The following is a 14846-nucleotide window of genomic DNA, read 5'->3' as shown; positions in this document are numbered from 1 at the left end:
TTACTCCACCGGTATACTAAATGTCTGCTAAACAACAATACAATCTCTACCATAGCACCTCCTAGGCTCCCCCTAGGTTCCCAACTTCACCGAACTGCCCCACTAATCTCACTAGAGCATATCCTAGGTTTTCCTAGGTTCCCAACCTCACCCTGCCCTCAGCTGCTGAAAGATTCCCGTTAATGTCAACTAACTACCTTATGAATATAGTCACACGTAGCAGAGATCAGATAATCCTTCAAGTAAAAGACGCATCCCTAGAACGGTTGGACTCATACAAGAGCTGCATAATAGGGTCAAGTCCATCACTCTGAGATTATCCATTATGTGCTACATGTGACTTAGCATATTCACTTAATAGCTAACTCACATTAATAAGAGTCCTACAAAGCACAAAGCAAGCAACATTCAGGTAATCGGTAAATCTAACCAGTGTACACTAGACAAGTCAGTCTATCCACCCGTACAATCCGCAAGCAGGTAACACCTGTCGCTGACCTCATCCTAGGCTTACCCTAGGGTAGTCCCCGACCCATGAACTATCATAAAACATTTGGCCCACATACCACCACTCATGCTGTCCACATCCATCCATCCTCGCTACCGGTTGCCGTATGCATGCAAATTGTACACAGAACAGGAACAAGCCAAACCAATTATTCTAAGGCTATAAGATCCTAATCGTATACAATTTTTAAAACATACACTTAGCAGTTATCAATACCAATAATCATTCTCATTATAGCATGACATCCAGTATCCCCAAGGCTACGAGCATCACATATCAAGCCAATCTATCGTTGATTACTCAGCACTAGCATGCAAGTCTACCAGCTCATACAACACATAAAGGCATCTCTCCTAGCCCTAACTAGCATGTGATTCTCAGATTCATAAATCAAGTCATAACAGATAACACATATGGATATTCTGGGGAAACTTACTTGAGCTCGGCTGATTGCATGCACCACACCTTTTCTTGTTTTAGAAAACTTTTTCCTTGAAAACATTCTTCTTTTTGAAAACTTTACAGATCCTCAGTTTGAGTTCAGACACCCCCCGAAAGTATGTTTGAATCCCTCAAACCAAGGCTCTGATACCAACTTGTAATGACCCAAAAATCAAGGGTAAAAAAAATTTCATTTTTCATATAGCTAAAACATTGATACCATTTATTTCAAACCTTTCAAATCATCGTTAAGTAAAACATTTATCAGAGTTCATCCCAAAATCATTCATTGCGGAAATCATAGGTGTGTGCACTGCGATCAATCCGAGCTCTTCTTTTCCAAATCGATGATACCTGAAACCAAAACTGTAAACCGTAAGCACAAAGCTTAGTGAGTCCCCCAGAGCATACCTCATACACAATCCACATAACACATATCATATTAGCTGTGAAAGCTATCTCTACCACATAAGCCCTGCATATAATCATATAAGGAAGCCATGGAAACCCTCCAGGGTCTTACACCTAGTGCCACGGGAACCCCCACGTGGTCATATCTGCCACGAGAAACCCACGTGGTCTTATCTGCCATGGGAACCCCCCACATGGTCTTCCTGCCTTGGGAACCCCCACAAGATCTTCCTACCTAACAAGACGTAATGCAAACTATACATAAAAACATATGAGCTAAACATACAAACATATAAGGATGCCCTGGAAACTCTCCCGGGTCTTACACCGGGTGCCACTGGAACCCCCACGTGGTCTTAGCCCTCTGCCATGGGAACCCCCACATGGTCTTATGTCCAACTGCCTTGGGAACCCCCTGGGGTCTTCCATGCAAGTATCACAAAGACAACTAGCATACCAAATACCACACAATCAACTAGCATACTGCATATATAACTATTTGCCATGGGAACCCCCGCATGGTCTTCACATAAATACATAATGTATCAATAGCACATTCGCAACAATCATCACAACTAAATAAATGGGTCGTCCTTGGTGCCTTAGTATTGGATTAGATGTCTAAGCCCATAACTATTATTGGTATGTACTTGACCCGAGAGTAGCATGGTCCATTTGGGTTGCATATCATCAGGACAATTTGTTAGGATGGACTTTTGAGAGAAGGTTATTTATGGTTTATTAATATATTATAAGTTATAATATATTAATATGAAATCATATGTTTTAATTAGTATCGATCAAGAATTAATTTGGAATTAATTTAGTGATCAAAAGAGACTAATTAAATCTATGGGGACTAATTATGATAATTAGTTATATTTATATGTGTTGGGCTTATGATCCATGTTGGACCAAGTTTATGTATGGATACATAAAGAGTTGGGCCACATGAACCATGGATCATAAAACCCATGGGTATGGATTATGGGTTATACCCATGACCCTTGGAATCCTACATATAAATAGGTTACTCCATAGCCAAAATCACCACTTCTTTTCTTAGAGAAATATGGAGGTGTTTTGGTGCATGGAATTCTCTCTCAAGAGCCACCTTTGTCCTAGGTGTGTTGTGATTCCATTTGAGGCATTTCATACTATTGGTGCTAAGCTCTTAAGGCCAAATACATCAAGACTTCAAGCCACATAAAAGGTATGTTTCCCTAACTAGTATATTATATGGTTTATGTCAAATGCATGCTAGTTATAGGTTTAATGCCTTGGAAACCATTTGCATGTATAATAGAGAAAACATAGATCCAAGGTATTTAGGGTTGTATGTGCACCATAGGATGTTGTAGTATACTAAAACCCAACAGTGGTATCAGAGCCATGGGTTGTTTTCTATTATATTTGATGCAAATGTATTTTTTTTTCCAAGTTGAAGGAAAAAAAAAAAAGAAAAAAAAACATGAAGTTTGTCAAATTTTATGATAATTACTTGATTTTATGAAAAACTAATTATTTATAAAATTTGAGTCACTTTACTACAAGATTTGAATTTGGTCAATTTATTAAAAGATGGAATTATATGATTATTTTATTTGTTTTAAAAGTTTGATCTAAATGGTTTTAAGGAGTTACAAAGTTTGTCATAAAATTTTGGAACTCAAAAGTTTTTTTCAAAAGTTATGATCTTAAGAGTTTTGAAACTTCCATAAGTTATGGATGTGAAATGTCTCATTTATTGACTCTTTAGGTTATGAATTCCAAGAGTCTTCAAAGGATAATTATCAAAGTTTCAAGATTTGTATTAGTTTATATGATTATCTAATTTCTTGAAAATTGTTGATGTGAATTATCTTTACTTATGAGTTTAATCTAGATCATAGAAAAATTATTTGATTATTGTGTTAATTGGAATATTTGATCTTAATGGTTTTTAAGAACTCCATAACTTGTCCCCAAGTTATGGAAAGTGAAGAGTTTTTCTTTTTAAAGTGTCATTAAGTCTCATAGGTTATGAAAATAGAAGAGTCACTATTTTTAATGTCATCATTAAATGATTTAATGTCTTCCGTAACTTGAATTTTTTTTTTTTCATTAAACCTTAATTAAACTCATAAGTTATGAAAATTCCAAGAGTTTTGAAAGGTTTCAAAACTTGTCCTCAAGTTTTGGAATTTGTAAAGTTACCCCCCATGTATACTTTAATTCCAAACTAGACCTTAGAATTTTAAAAGTTTAAAATTCAACCCTTATACTATTATTATAATTTTAATTATATAGATATGTATAAGATAAAGTCGTCTTACCATTAGTAGGCCTCATTCACGAAGCCGGTCTATAAGGGGGGTATAAGGTTACTGCCTATAAAATGGCAGTTTAATGGGTGTCCACTCTCACTCACCGCTTCCTTGACCGGTGGAGGGTCGTTAGCCGAACAGGTAGGACAAGGACTATAATTCTCCCTTCATGATAAGTATAATGATAATACTAAGTAACTAAACACTTATAAATTCCCAATCTTAGTTACTTAGGAAAATGTGAATAAGGTGCTAATCCATGAAATTACACTTTGCACTTTGTTTAAGCTGTTAGTGGAGCGTGTGTGGTTAACCGGCACACTAACCTGGACTTAACAAGGTAGGCAAAGGGTAACTTAATGTTTATCATAGTATCGTTGGAGCGTGCGTGGTTAACCGGCACATCGATTGAGGGGTAAATATTAAGGGTACCAAGTATATTTGCATGGTTACTTCACACCTTGTTTTGTGATCCTCGGCATCCCAGTCACAAAACCTGAAGGGCACACTCGAGATTGAAACATGTCATTGAAAAGTTCAATGAATCTCAAAGGAATCTAGGAGTTTCAAAACCAATTAAAACCTAATAATATATTTCGTTTATCTTGGTGGAAATTGGTGAATCGTCATTCACATACCTTCAAATATTTTATAGCTTGGATTACGGCATCCCTCTTCCAAGTTATAAAATAGTTTGTTGGGTCCTAGCCTTAATATATCATATTGGGTGTTATATTAAGGACTTAAATCAACTTTACGTGAATTTCTCCCATTGTTGATGTCTGGTTTAGACAACAATGATCTTCCCAAACCAAGCTTTCCTAATGAATATGACTTCCCGAGTTTGGCTCATGGAAGTCATACTTCTCTTCCTCCACCTCCTTCAATTATTCTCCCTAACCCACAAGTTCAAGGTCACTCAAGCCCTAATGGCAAGCAAGGTCTATGTGTGATCACATCTTAGAGATGAAGTCACATATTGACAAGCCGGGAGAGTTGGGTGTCAAAGTCTTGAGAAAGTTGGATGTTCAATCACTTTCTAAGTCACATAGTGAGTTCCTTTGGGACTACTATGAAACAGACTATGACATGAACCTTAATGATCATATCTATTTGTTTGGTGCTGCTGAATCAGCAATGATTTGGAACGATAGTAAAGCAAATTTGATTAGAAGATCAACTTCCCAAAAACTTTATGGACAGTGACAATGGTGACACTGGAAATCCAGAAAAAGCATTCTCTTCCCAATGGAAAGGGATTGGCCATAGTCAACCCGGTTGACCAAATGGTAAAGAGAAAGGCTAAGTCTGAGATAGTCTCATTACCAAAGGGTTCATATGTTTATTTTGTCAAAGGAATGGGCGTTGATTGCAAAGCTGCCAAATTTACCTAAGGATGTTAAAGTCAATAAATTTGACTCTACATCAGATAGAGCTCATTATCTAACTCTGTTAAGTTCTATTCTGAAATCCTCATTTCCATAAAAAACTTGCAAATTTATTTTATTTGTAGTTTATTGGAAATTTCCCTAATTATTATTATCAATGAGTTTTTACAACTGTCTTATAAAAAAATATATTAAATATTTTAATTATAAAGTCGTTACTCATGCAATATTTATTGAATTATATAGAAATAAGATATTTGATTTTTAGACAATTAATTATATATATCTTTTTAATATATTATAAAGGTTTGATATGCATGTTATTCACCATGGAATTAATTTGTGACAAGCGCCTTTGTCCTTTGCCATGTTAAAGATAGAAGTCATGTCCTACTGTCCTCAATGATTGTGACCGCACTGGTTGCAATTTTGACCGCTATGCTTGCAATTTGAATTTGATGCTCTGGCTTAGTACTAGTACTGATTATTTAGTTTTCTACCTTAAGTTCAAATTTTAGATTATTCACCAAAATATCATATTTTATAAATACATATCACAAAATAATGTGTAATTTTTTTTTAAACTTAATTATTGTGGTAATGTGGTTCCTCTATATAAAGGAGCGTGATTTTTTCTAACCAACAACTTCTCAAATGTTATTCGAAAATTCTTTTTGTTGTTATCTGTATACTATATCAAAAACAAGTTCAAAAATTGTAAAAAATAATGAAAATTGTTTTTATTCGAACGGTTTTCACAATGGTGGGTGATGGGTCGTCAATTTTGTTTTGGAAAGAGCTTTGGATTGGTAAGGTTCATTTATGGTTTTATTTCCACGGTTTAACGTATTAGAGCATGACAAAAGATTGTAGATATGTTTGAAACGGACTTGGAATTGGAGTCATGAAGTTAGGGGTTTGGTGGAACAAGCTCAAATGACCTAGATGTTGAGAGTCTTTCACGATTTTCGATCTTTGGAAGACTATGATATGTGGATATGGAATGTTGGAGGTGAGTTTAAGTTCACGATAAGTGAAGATTGGAAGCTCATTGACATTGGCGGAGCTTATATAGGGTCAGGGGCTGTGGCCCCCTTATGTTTTTATAATTAGTCCATAACTTTGACAAAAGTTACATATTATGTCTAAAACTATAAAATTTGACTTTGAACCCCCTGTTCTTCAATTTTTATACGTATTCTATTTTCGGCCCCCCCAAATTAAAACATCAAGCTCCGCCACTGCTCATTGATGACAATATGTTGTTGAATGGGGAAACCAATATAAAGGAAAGGGAGACAAATAGTCGAACAACCGATATGGCTTTCATACTCTTCCAATTCTTAGAAATTGACATTGACGCCAATCAACTTACTCTGAAGTAAATTAATTTTGAGTAAATTACACGAATAGTCCCCATGGTTTAGGATAATTTACCCTTTTGGTTCCTAACTTATTTTTTTTAACTCGGAAGGTCCCTATTTTGATTTTTTGCCATTGATTTTTTGATTAATTTAAATAAACACACCCCCAATCTCACCTCCTCACCTTACCTTACCTACCCCATTATTTTTCCCTATTTAAATAATAGTATTTTTAAATAAGATAGGGACCAAACGTGTAACAAAAACAAATAGTAGGGACTAAACATGTAATAAAAACAAACAATAGAGACTTTCCGAGTTAAAAAAAAAAAGTTAGGTAACAAACGCGCAAATTACCCCAAACCATAATGACCATTCGTGTAATTTACTCATTAATTTTCAGACCTAAAGTCATGAAAAAACACTAAAGCATGTGAACCATGGACATCACATTTTCCAGAAGACCAATCACATACGAACCTTAACATCGTCGACATAAAAAAACGGGAAACCTCCAACCCGCTTCCACCAACTTTCACCCCGACCCCAATTACTCGAGATAGCTTACTGAATAGTGATAAAGGATATGTAATTGTTTTGTAGCAATAATAAATAAATAAAAAATTGTAATAAAGGATCATCTTAACATAAGACTCTTTTGATTTTGAACTCTTCCATAGGGGAGCCGTTAACCAAAATCTACAATGTAGAAGAGTTTAGGCTGCTCTAATCCACCCATGCCACTTACAACCAAATCTCATCATTTGTAGAAACTTGTCTAGTTCTTCCCATGATAGTGACTCGAAATCAATATTGAAATACATAAGCTTCTGCCTATTCGACTTGTACTCATTCAATAATCTCATTCAACATCACATGTCTTAGTCCTGGCAAATGTGTCGTGTCATGTCAATACATTAAGCGGGTTGAGAGGGTTTGACCCTAACCCGGTCCGATTAATTATCATCGTGTCAACCCATTTATTTTCGTTTAAGGTTTAGGCCTTGTAAATATGGTGTGTCATGTCGGGTTGAAATATTTTAAAGGTTGAAAAGTATGAGACAGGAAGGTGAAAAGAAAAAAGTGAAACACAATTAGAAGGTGGATTGACAAAATTCATAGTAAATTTAGAAGACAAAATGAAAATAATTATAGTTGAAGAGCAAAGAGGATAGGTGATGAGGAGGAGTAAAATTAAGTGATTTTGAAAGTTTGAATTTTAATTTTAATTCTTGAGTTTGACTCACTACAAGTTTATAATATATATAATATATTTATAAAAATATAAAATTTATAAAAAGTGATATATATAATTAAACGTTTTATATTCGAGTCATCTTCGAGTTAAAAGTCTTGACCCTAATCTTACCCCTTTAACTACCGTGTCGTGTCAACCCATTTACTTAAACGTGTCAAAATCTCTTATTTAAATTTACTAATTTCGTGTCATGTCAAGTTTTGCCTAAAATTTGACGGCGTTTAAATAATGGTGATTGCTATTTGCTCACCACATCATCGATATTCCCCAAGAGACAATTCGTCAAAAAAAATTTCAATAATTTTATATTAACACCCAATTAGACTAGTCGACCTAGTCTGTAACAAAAACCATGTCTTTTATTTGAGCTAAATCTTTGTTTTCAAAACGTTCGGTATCTCCAAATCAGCATCACACATCCAAATTACAAGAAACTTAAAAAAAAAAAAAACAAACGTTACCCAACAAAATGAGACGATAATACAAGAATAAGATAAAATAAAAACCCAAATAAAAAAAAAAGATAAATATAATCATATTACATAATGGCATAAATTTCAAGGTCATATGAATATACACACACTACAGACTACTCACCTCCATTCATATTCATAGTCCATACCAAAACCCCGACTCACTCCAAAACATTCACAATCAAACAAACAAAAAAAACGAATCCGACCTCGAACATTGCTCCAAAACATTCAACGATTCGAGCCCCCCAAAAAAAAACAAACAATATATATTACCGAAAATACCCCTGCACATCCCAATCAAAACAATCATAGAAATCAAAAACAATACCTTCTTCATCCGCTAAAATTAAATCCACCAGCGGGAACTTGAACATTACTCCCACCAAAATTCAAACCACCATCACCATCACCAACAGCCTCCTCCTCCTCTTCTTCCAACCAATACGTTTCAAGAATCTTAACTGCTTTTTCATAAATTTCAGTATTATCATGACTTTGCAAATTCTCAATCTTTTCTAAACCTTCTGCATCATCTATCATTTGAGCATAGAAATTAACATCTCCTGTGGTCCCCGCGTTTTTCTCAACCTCTCCTACTTTTAGAATGTTCTCCAGCCCTTCTAGACTTACAGTTATGATCCGTGGGTCCGGACATATTAGAAGATCACATAACGGTTTTATACAACCCTGACTCACCAAATACCTATTTATCAATCATCACAAGGGTAGAATTGTCATTATGTTCATAGATTTATAAAAAGCATAACGAAGGTCTCTTCCACATACTCGAACTGAAATAATAATTTATTGTTTATGGACTCTATGTTTACAAAAAAAAAGGTATAAATAAAATGTTTTTTTGTTTATTTACTATTAAGAGTAAGTTACATTATTGATCCTTTTGATTTTGAGCCAGATAAGTTCTCTTTATTTGAGGTTTTTGTTACGTTTTTGGTCCAAAAGGAACACTTTTGGTCCCTTCATAAACTGTTTTTTACAAATTTGGTCCCAAACATAATCATATTACTTGGAACATGAACCAAAAACATCAAATAATGACAAGAAAATTGCAAGCACGGGGACCATAATTGCAAAAACCACCAATACTCATGGACCAAAACCGTAATTTACTCAAAATATAAACATTAAAACCAGCTAAACATGTGATAGGCTAAGTTGCCTCTTGCAATTTCCGTCCTTATTTAATATTTAGTCCATGTTCAAAGTTGAAAGTTGAAAGTAAAAGGAACAGTTTCAGTCCCTGCATATAACTGATATTTACAATTTTGGTCCCAAACATAAAAACCAAAAACAAGAAAACTTATGGGGACCATAATTTCAAAAATCAACCAAAAACGTAATTTACTCTAATGTGGAAAAGTTGTTTATGATTTTGAGTTTATGAGGGAGGAGGGGTAAAATGGTAAAAAAAAGGGAGGGAACGTACTTGATTTGATCATTAGTACCACCGGAAGTAGCGTTGGAAATAGCCCATGCAGCTTCTTTTTTGATATCGAATTCAGCAGTTTGGAGGAGATTTATTAAGGGGGGGATTAAACCGGAATCAATTACAGTTTGGATTTGGTGTTTATTGCCAGCTGTAATGTTTGAGATAGTCCAACAAGCTTCTTTTTTGATGCTTTTCTTGTGGTTGTGTGTTAATAAGCTTAGGAGACATGGGAGTGCACCGTGATCGATGATGCATTGTGTTTGGAGGTCGTCACCCGTCACGATGTTGCCGATGGTTCGGAGGGATGGAATCAGAACCGATGGAGATGGGTGACTGGAATGGAATCGGAATGCTTGTTAGGGTGTTTTTGGTATCAATATCATGGAATTCGAATGAGTTGTTCAAACATGTTTGTTATGTGCAATTGGGAAAGTAAATCAAAGAGAAATCTCCAGTAAAGTCCCATCAAGTTTATGTTTTAGTCCTGAATTATGTTTTTTTTTTGCAAAAAAAGTCCTAAAAACTGGCAAAAGGTTGCATTTTGACCTTTTTCTACCGGTTAGAATAGGTAACAAATTTAATTTGGGACTTTTTCGTAAACTGACCCTAAATATTGGGACTTCTTTGTAAAAAAAAAAAAAAACCTTATTATTTTTGATAAAATAATAATAACAATAAAATAATAAAAATAATAAGGGTTTATTTTTGCAGAAAAGTCCTAATATTTTGCGCCAGTTTACGAAATAGTCCCAAATTAATTTGTTACCGGTTCTAACTGGTAGAAAAGGGTCAGAATGCAACATTTTGCCGTTTTTTAGGACTTTTTTGTAAAAAATAATATTTTTGGACTAAAACATAAACTATGCAAAAAAAAATTGGGACTTTACTAGAGATTTCACATAAATGAAATGTAGAAGTAGAATGACTTTGTTTTTATAGAGGATAAAGATATTAGTTGATAAGTTATATATAAATGTATTTCATGTCGTTTTGTATTGGAAATAGTAAAAAAGGTTTATTTATCATTCCAAAAAAAGAATTGTTACAAAGTAAAAAATTAGATAAATTTAAAGGTAATTTACAATTTCGGTCCTTATTTGATGAGTTTAAAATGCTTTTGGTCCATGTTTTCTAAGTAAAATGATTATATTATCCTTTATTTACTTGATAAACAAAAAAAAATAAGGACCCAAATTGCAATTAGATTAAAATGTTTGCAATTTCGGTCCTTATTTGATGAGTTTAAAACGCTTTTGGTCCATCTTTTCTAAGTAAAATGATTATTTTATCCTTCTTTTTACTTGATATTGATAAATAAATAAATAAATCAAATTTTTTACATGGGACATGGACCAAAAGTGTTTCAAAACCTCAAGTAAGGACCAAAATTGCAATAGATTCATTTTAGGATAAAGAAAAATGAAGAAAAAAAAAGAGTTGAAGCCATGGGACCAAAATTGTAATTTACTCTAAAATTAAATACTATGAAATCTTAATATAGAATTATAAAGTAAATTTATTTTAGGAAAATAACATGAAATAAGTTTAACTTAAGTCTTGAAATATTTTAAAAACAGTATTTTTTTTAATTAAGCTTGTATAAATAAAAGTAATTTATGAACGAAAATCATAATCACATTATGTGGAAGAATGCTCCATTCCATTCCCATGTGGCAAAACAAACATGATTTTCCATTCCATTCCATTCCCTCTTCAATTACCCCATGCCAAACACTATCTAAAAGTAATTAATTAATCACCATAAAGAAAAGAAAAGAAAAAAACTCACAGAAGAAGCTCAACAAGGCGTCTGCATACACCTGCCTCAATCACAGCTTGAATTTTATCATTTGTTCCATCAGATAAATATGAAAGAGCCCAACATGCATCTGTCAACACCTCTTCATCATTCGAATGAACAAGTCTCTCAAGTGCAGGAAGTGCTGGTTTTGTCTACAATTCAAAAACATTCAGATTCTCAAATCACTAATCTCAAGCTGATAAAATAATAATAACAATATCAATTAACAATTAACAATAACCTCCTCAAAAGGAGGCTGAGGTTTCCCTCTACAGAAATTTGAGAGTGTCCAGGTGGCATTTCTGAGCATGGAAAGCTTAGCATGTTCATTTAACTGAGCCAGCAATGGAAGCAGAGCACCTTGTCCAAGAACAAGATCACGACACCTTGGGGAATCACCAGCAACATTTCCAAGAGCCCAAACAGCCTACACAAAATAAAAATCAAAAAGATAATTATACAAATTAAAAATCATCCCTTCTTGTCTACATTGAATGAGTAACTATTAAGGGTATCTTTCGCAATGTAAGCTTTTGAAAGGTTAAATTTACATAAAGCTACTTGAAGTAACTTTTGGATTATGAGTTTCTTTAATTTGAGTTTCTTTTGAAAGCTAAAAGCTTTGAAAAGCTAGTTGCAAAACACGCCTTGACTAATAATCATATCTATTTGTTACCTGTTCACGAACATCATCACTTGGGGAAGCAAGAAGCTTGACAAAAATTGGAACTGCTCCATGATCAATTACAACTTTTGTATTGTCAGAAGTTCCAGAAGCAATGTTTGTAAGTGCCCATGCAGCCTCAAACTGTTGAAAAGATTCAAGATTAGGTCAAAAGAAAGAGAAAAAAGAGGATAATGTTTCTGAATGCTGACCTGAAGCTGTGGGAAATCTTCTCTCATCAAGAATTCAACAAAGCGAGGTACAACACCAGATTGTATGACTTCTTCAATTGGTGGACTGCGTTCTGTTAAAACAAAGTTTAATCATGTTGGTTAACAGATATTTGTTCTTGAAAATGAATAGAAATTAGGGAGGGAAAAAAAAAACATGGTTTAGATTTTATACCTATTGAAAGCAATTTACGAAACTGAGTAGTTGCTTCCAGCTGCATATTGTTGTCATTTGAATATACTCCAGCAACCATAGCAGGAAGACTCTCCAACTGCAATTCGTCAGTTTATAGGTTCAAATGATGACAATATACAGATGCACATATATGTAATGATATGAAACAAATCATAGCTTTAAAACAGTAAACTAGATTATGAACACAAAGGTTAAAAGCTTCTAACCTAGTAAGGACGTATTCAATCAATAAATCGACATCAGGTCTGATTCAATTTTAATTACAATCGTATCATATCATAACTTGTAATATTAGCAAACAATAGATCAATGTAATAATAATACTAGGTGTACATCTCTAATCATACGCATCTGATGTTACAGTTACAAAAATCGTGAAATGAATCCAAAATCGAATCGGAAAGTGAGAGCTAACCTTTTTCTCCACGGTGGAGGTTGGGACTGGAGCACCGGTGGACAAAGGCTGTGACGACGGTAGTACTTGACGTTTCTTAAGTAAGTTCTCTTCTCTCTTATTCTTACGGATCTCGACCATATTGTCTTCTCTCCGCCGCCTTCCTTCATCCGCATCGACGGCGACCTTGTATCGGTTCCGGCGAACCTCAGTCCTCGCGCTCGGCCTCAGAGACATGAATTGATAGCTGATTGATATCGCTCAACTTGAGAATCGAACCCCTAAACATATAAATTCATATGCACAAATCGATCAATACACAAAATACTTGATTTAGGGAAATTGAAGTGGTATACAGTTATACTATACACTACACATACCTGAAGAGGGAATTTAGAGAGAGAGAGAGAGAAAATGAGGGGGATCGGTTTGATTATTGAGAGAGATTTGGATTACTCGGGTATTTTCCTTTTTTTTTCTTTTTCTTTTTTAAATACTTGAAAAACTTAAATAAATATAGTTTAGATTTAGAAAAAGTTAAGTTTCAGTTTGACAGATTTGATCCTTTCACTTTGTAAAACTTCACAGTTGTGGTCTAAACCTTTGCCTTTCTAAAAATGCCCCCAGATTCAAATAATCTATCAACAATAATTTCAAATGATAACTTAGTTGACTGTTTTTGAGAAATTATATATTTATATAATAAAAACCTACTATAATACATTGAAATTATTTCAAAATGAGAAATTTTATCATTTGGTTGTATTATTATATGAGAAACCCATTTAATTAATTTCAAATATCCTAAATATATGTAAGAAACACGAAATAAATAAATTTAATAAATTTGAGTTAATGTATTCGATTAATTTTTATGATGACAACAATACATGTGTTATTTATTTGGTATAGATATTCAAAGCTAATGATTTTTTTGAAAGATTTTCATTTAATAAAAAGTATGAAAAAAATTATTTCCTATTGTTGAGCTTTTAAACTGTGTTTGAAAATTTAGAAGCACTTCGGATGAGTTTTTTCAATCATACTCTCATACATTTTCAACTAATTATTAAATAAGCAACTTTTAAAAATAAAATAAAACTATCTAAAAAAAACTTATGGATCTCATAAATAAGTTGATGATATTACGAACTTCTTTATTTATTTATATATTTATTTATTATTATTATTATTATTATTATTATTATTATTATTATTATTATTTGATGAATGGTACCTACTTATCAATTATTATAAAACTTAAAAAAGAAGCTTGTGATTGTTTTGTCAAAATCATCACTTGTTGTCTTCTTGATAGGGCGTGAGGTCATTTTGGTAAACAAATTTGTGAAAGGGTAACTTCAAATAAAGTTAAATAGAAGGGCAAAACATTGAAGTTCACCCCAAAATATAGGGGTGTGGCAAGGGAGAAATTAGTAAATACGGGTCGGCATTTATGAGCAATTAAAGGTTGTACCGCACTTTTGACAAGAAAAAAAGCAGCCACTTCTGTATCTGGTACGACCGGCTTCAGCCCATGGCTGAAAGCGATTTGGATATGGTATCAAGCGTTTTATTCTTGTAACCTTTTTTTCAGAAATATATTTAACTTACTCAATCATTTTAAGATATATCTGTAAACATTGGTGTATAAGATACCATATCCAAATAGGGATCTCGATATGTTGTTCAACGACTTTGGAGATATGTTGTTCAAGGACTTTGGAGAAGACATACAATAGCATTAAAGCATATACCATAAGACCATTTGGAGTACCTTATAAGCTAGAAGGATCTGATAGAGATATGTCATGGTTATTCGAGATATATATTATCGGTCTACAACCTATGTGTATTGGACTATACCAAGGCCCAACTCTCAACCCGTATATATCCATTCCCGATGTTATATGAGATTTCTCGTGAGATTCAGGGGATGTAACTTGGCGTATGTTGTTT

At 33.7% G+C, this 14846-nt stretch overlaps 1 protein-coding gene across 1 annotated transcript; it reads right to left on the bottom strand.

The window, feature by feature from the left end:
* Positions 1 to 8187: 8187 nt before the first annotated feature.
* LOC145118854 (importin subunit alpha-2-like) lies at positions 8188 to 13372 on the bottom strand. The gene is made up of 9 exons (XM_079054515.1): positions 13268 to 13372; positions 12909 to 13168; positions 12473 to 12569; positions 12280 to 12371; positions 12080 to 12211; positions 11645 to 11830; positions 11392 to 11555; positions 9600 to 9935; positions 8188 to 8855 (listed from the first exon to the last, which is right to left on the bottom strand). Exons 2-9 carry the CDS (start codon positions 13122 to 13124, stop codon positions 8486 to 8488), a joined length of 1593 nt encoding a protein of 530 aa, XP_078910641.1. The 5' UTR covers positions 13125 to 13168; positions 13268 to 13372; the 3' UTR covers positions 8188 to 8485.
* Between the last annotated feature and the right edge of the window lie 1474 nt (positions 13373 to 14846).

This window comes from Lactuca virosa, chromosome 6, assembly GCF_052849685.1.
Source record: "Lactuca virosa cultivar CGN04683 chromosome 6, Lactuca_virosa_CGN04683_v6, whole genome shotgun sequence".
Classification (NCBI taxonomy): Eukaryota; Viridiplantae; Streptophyta; class Magnoliopsida; order Asterales; family Asteraceae; genus Lactuca; species Lactuca virosa.
This window is presented reverse-complemented; position numbering and strand designations above follow the sequence as displayed.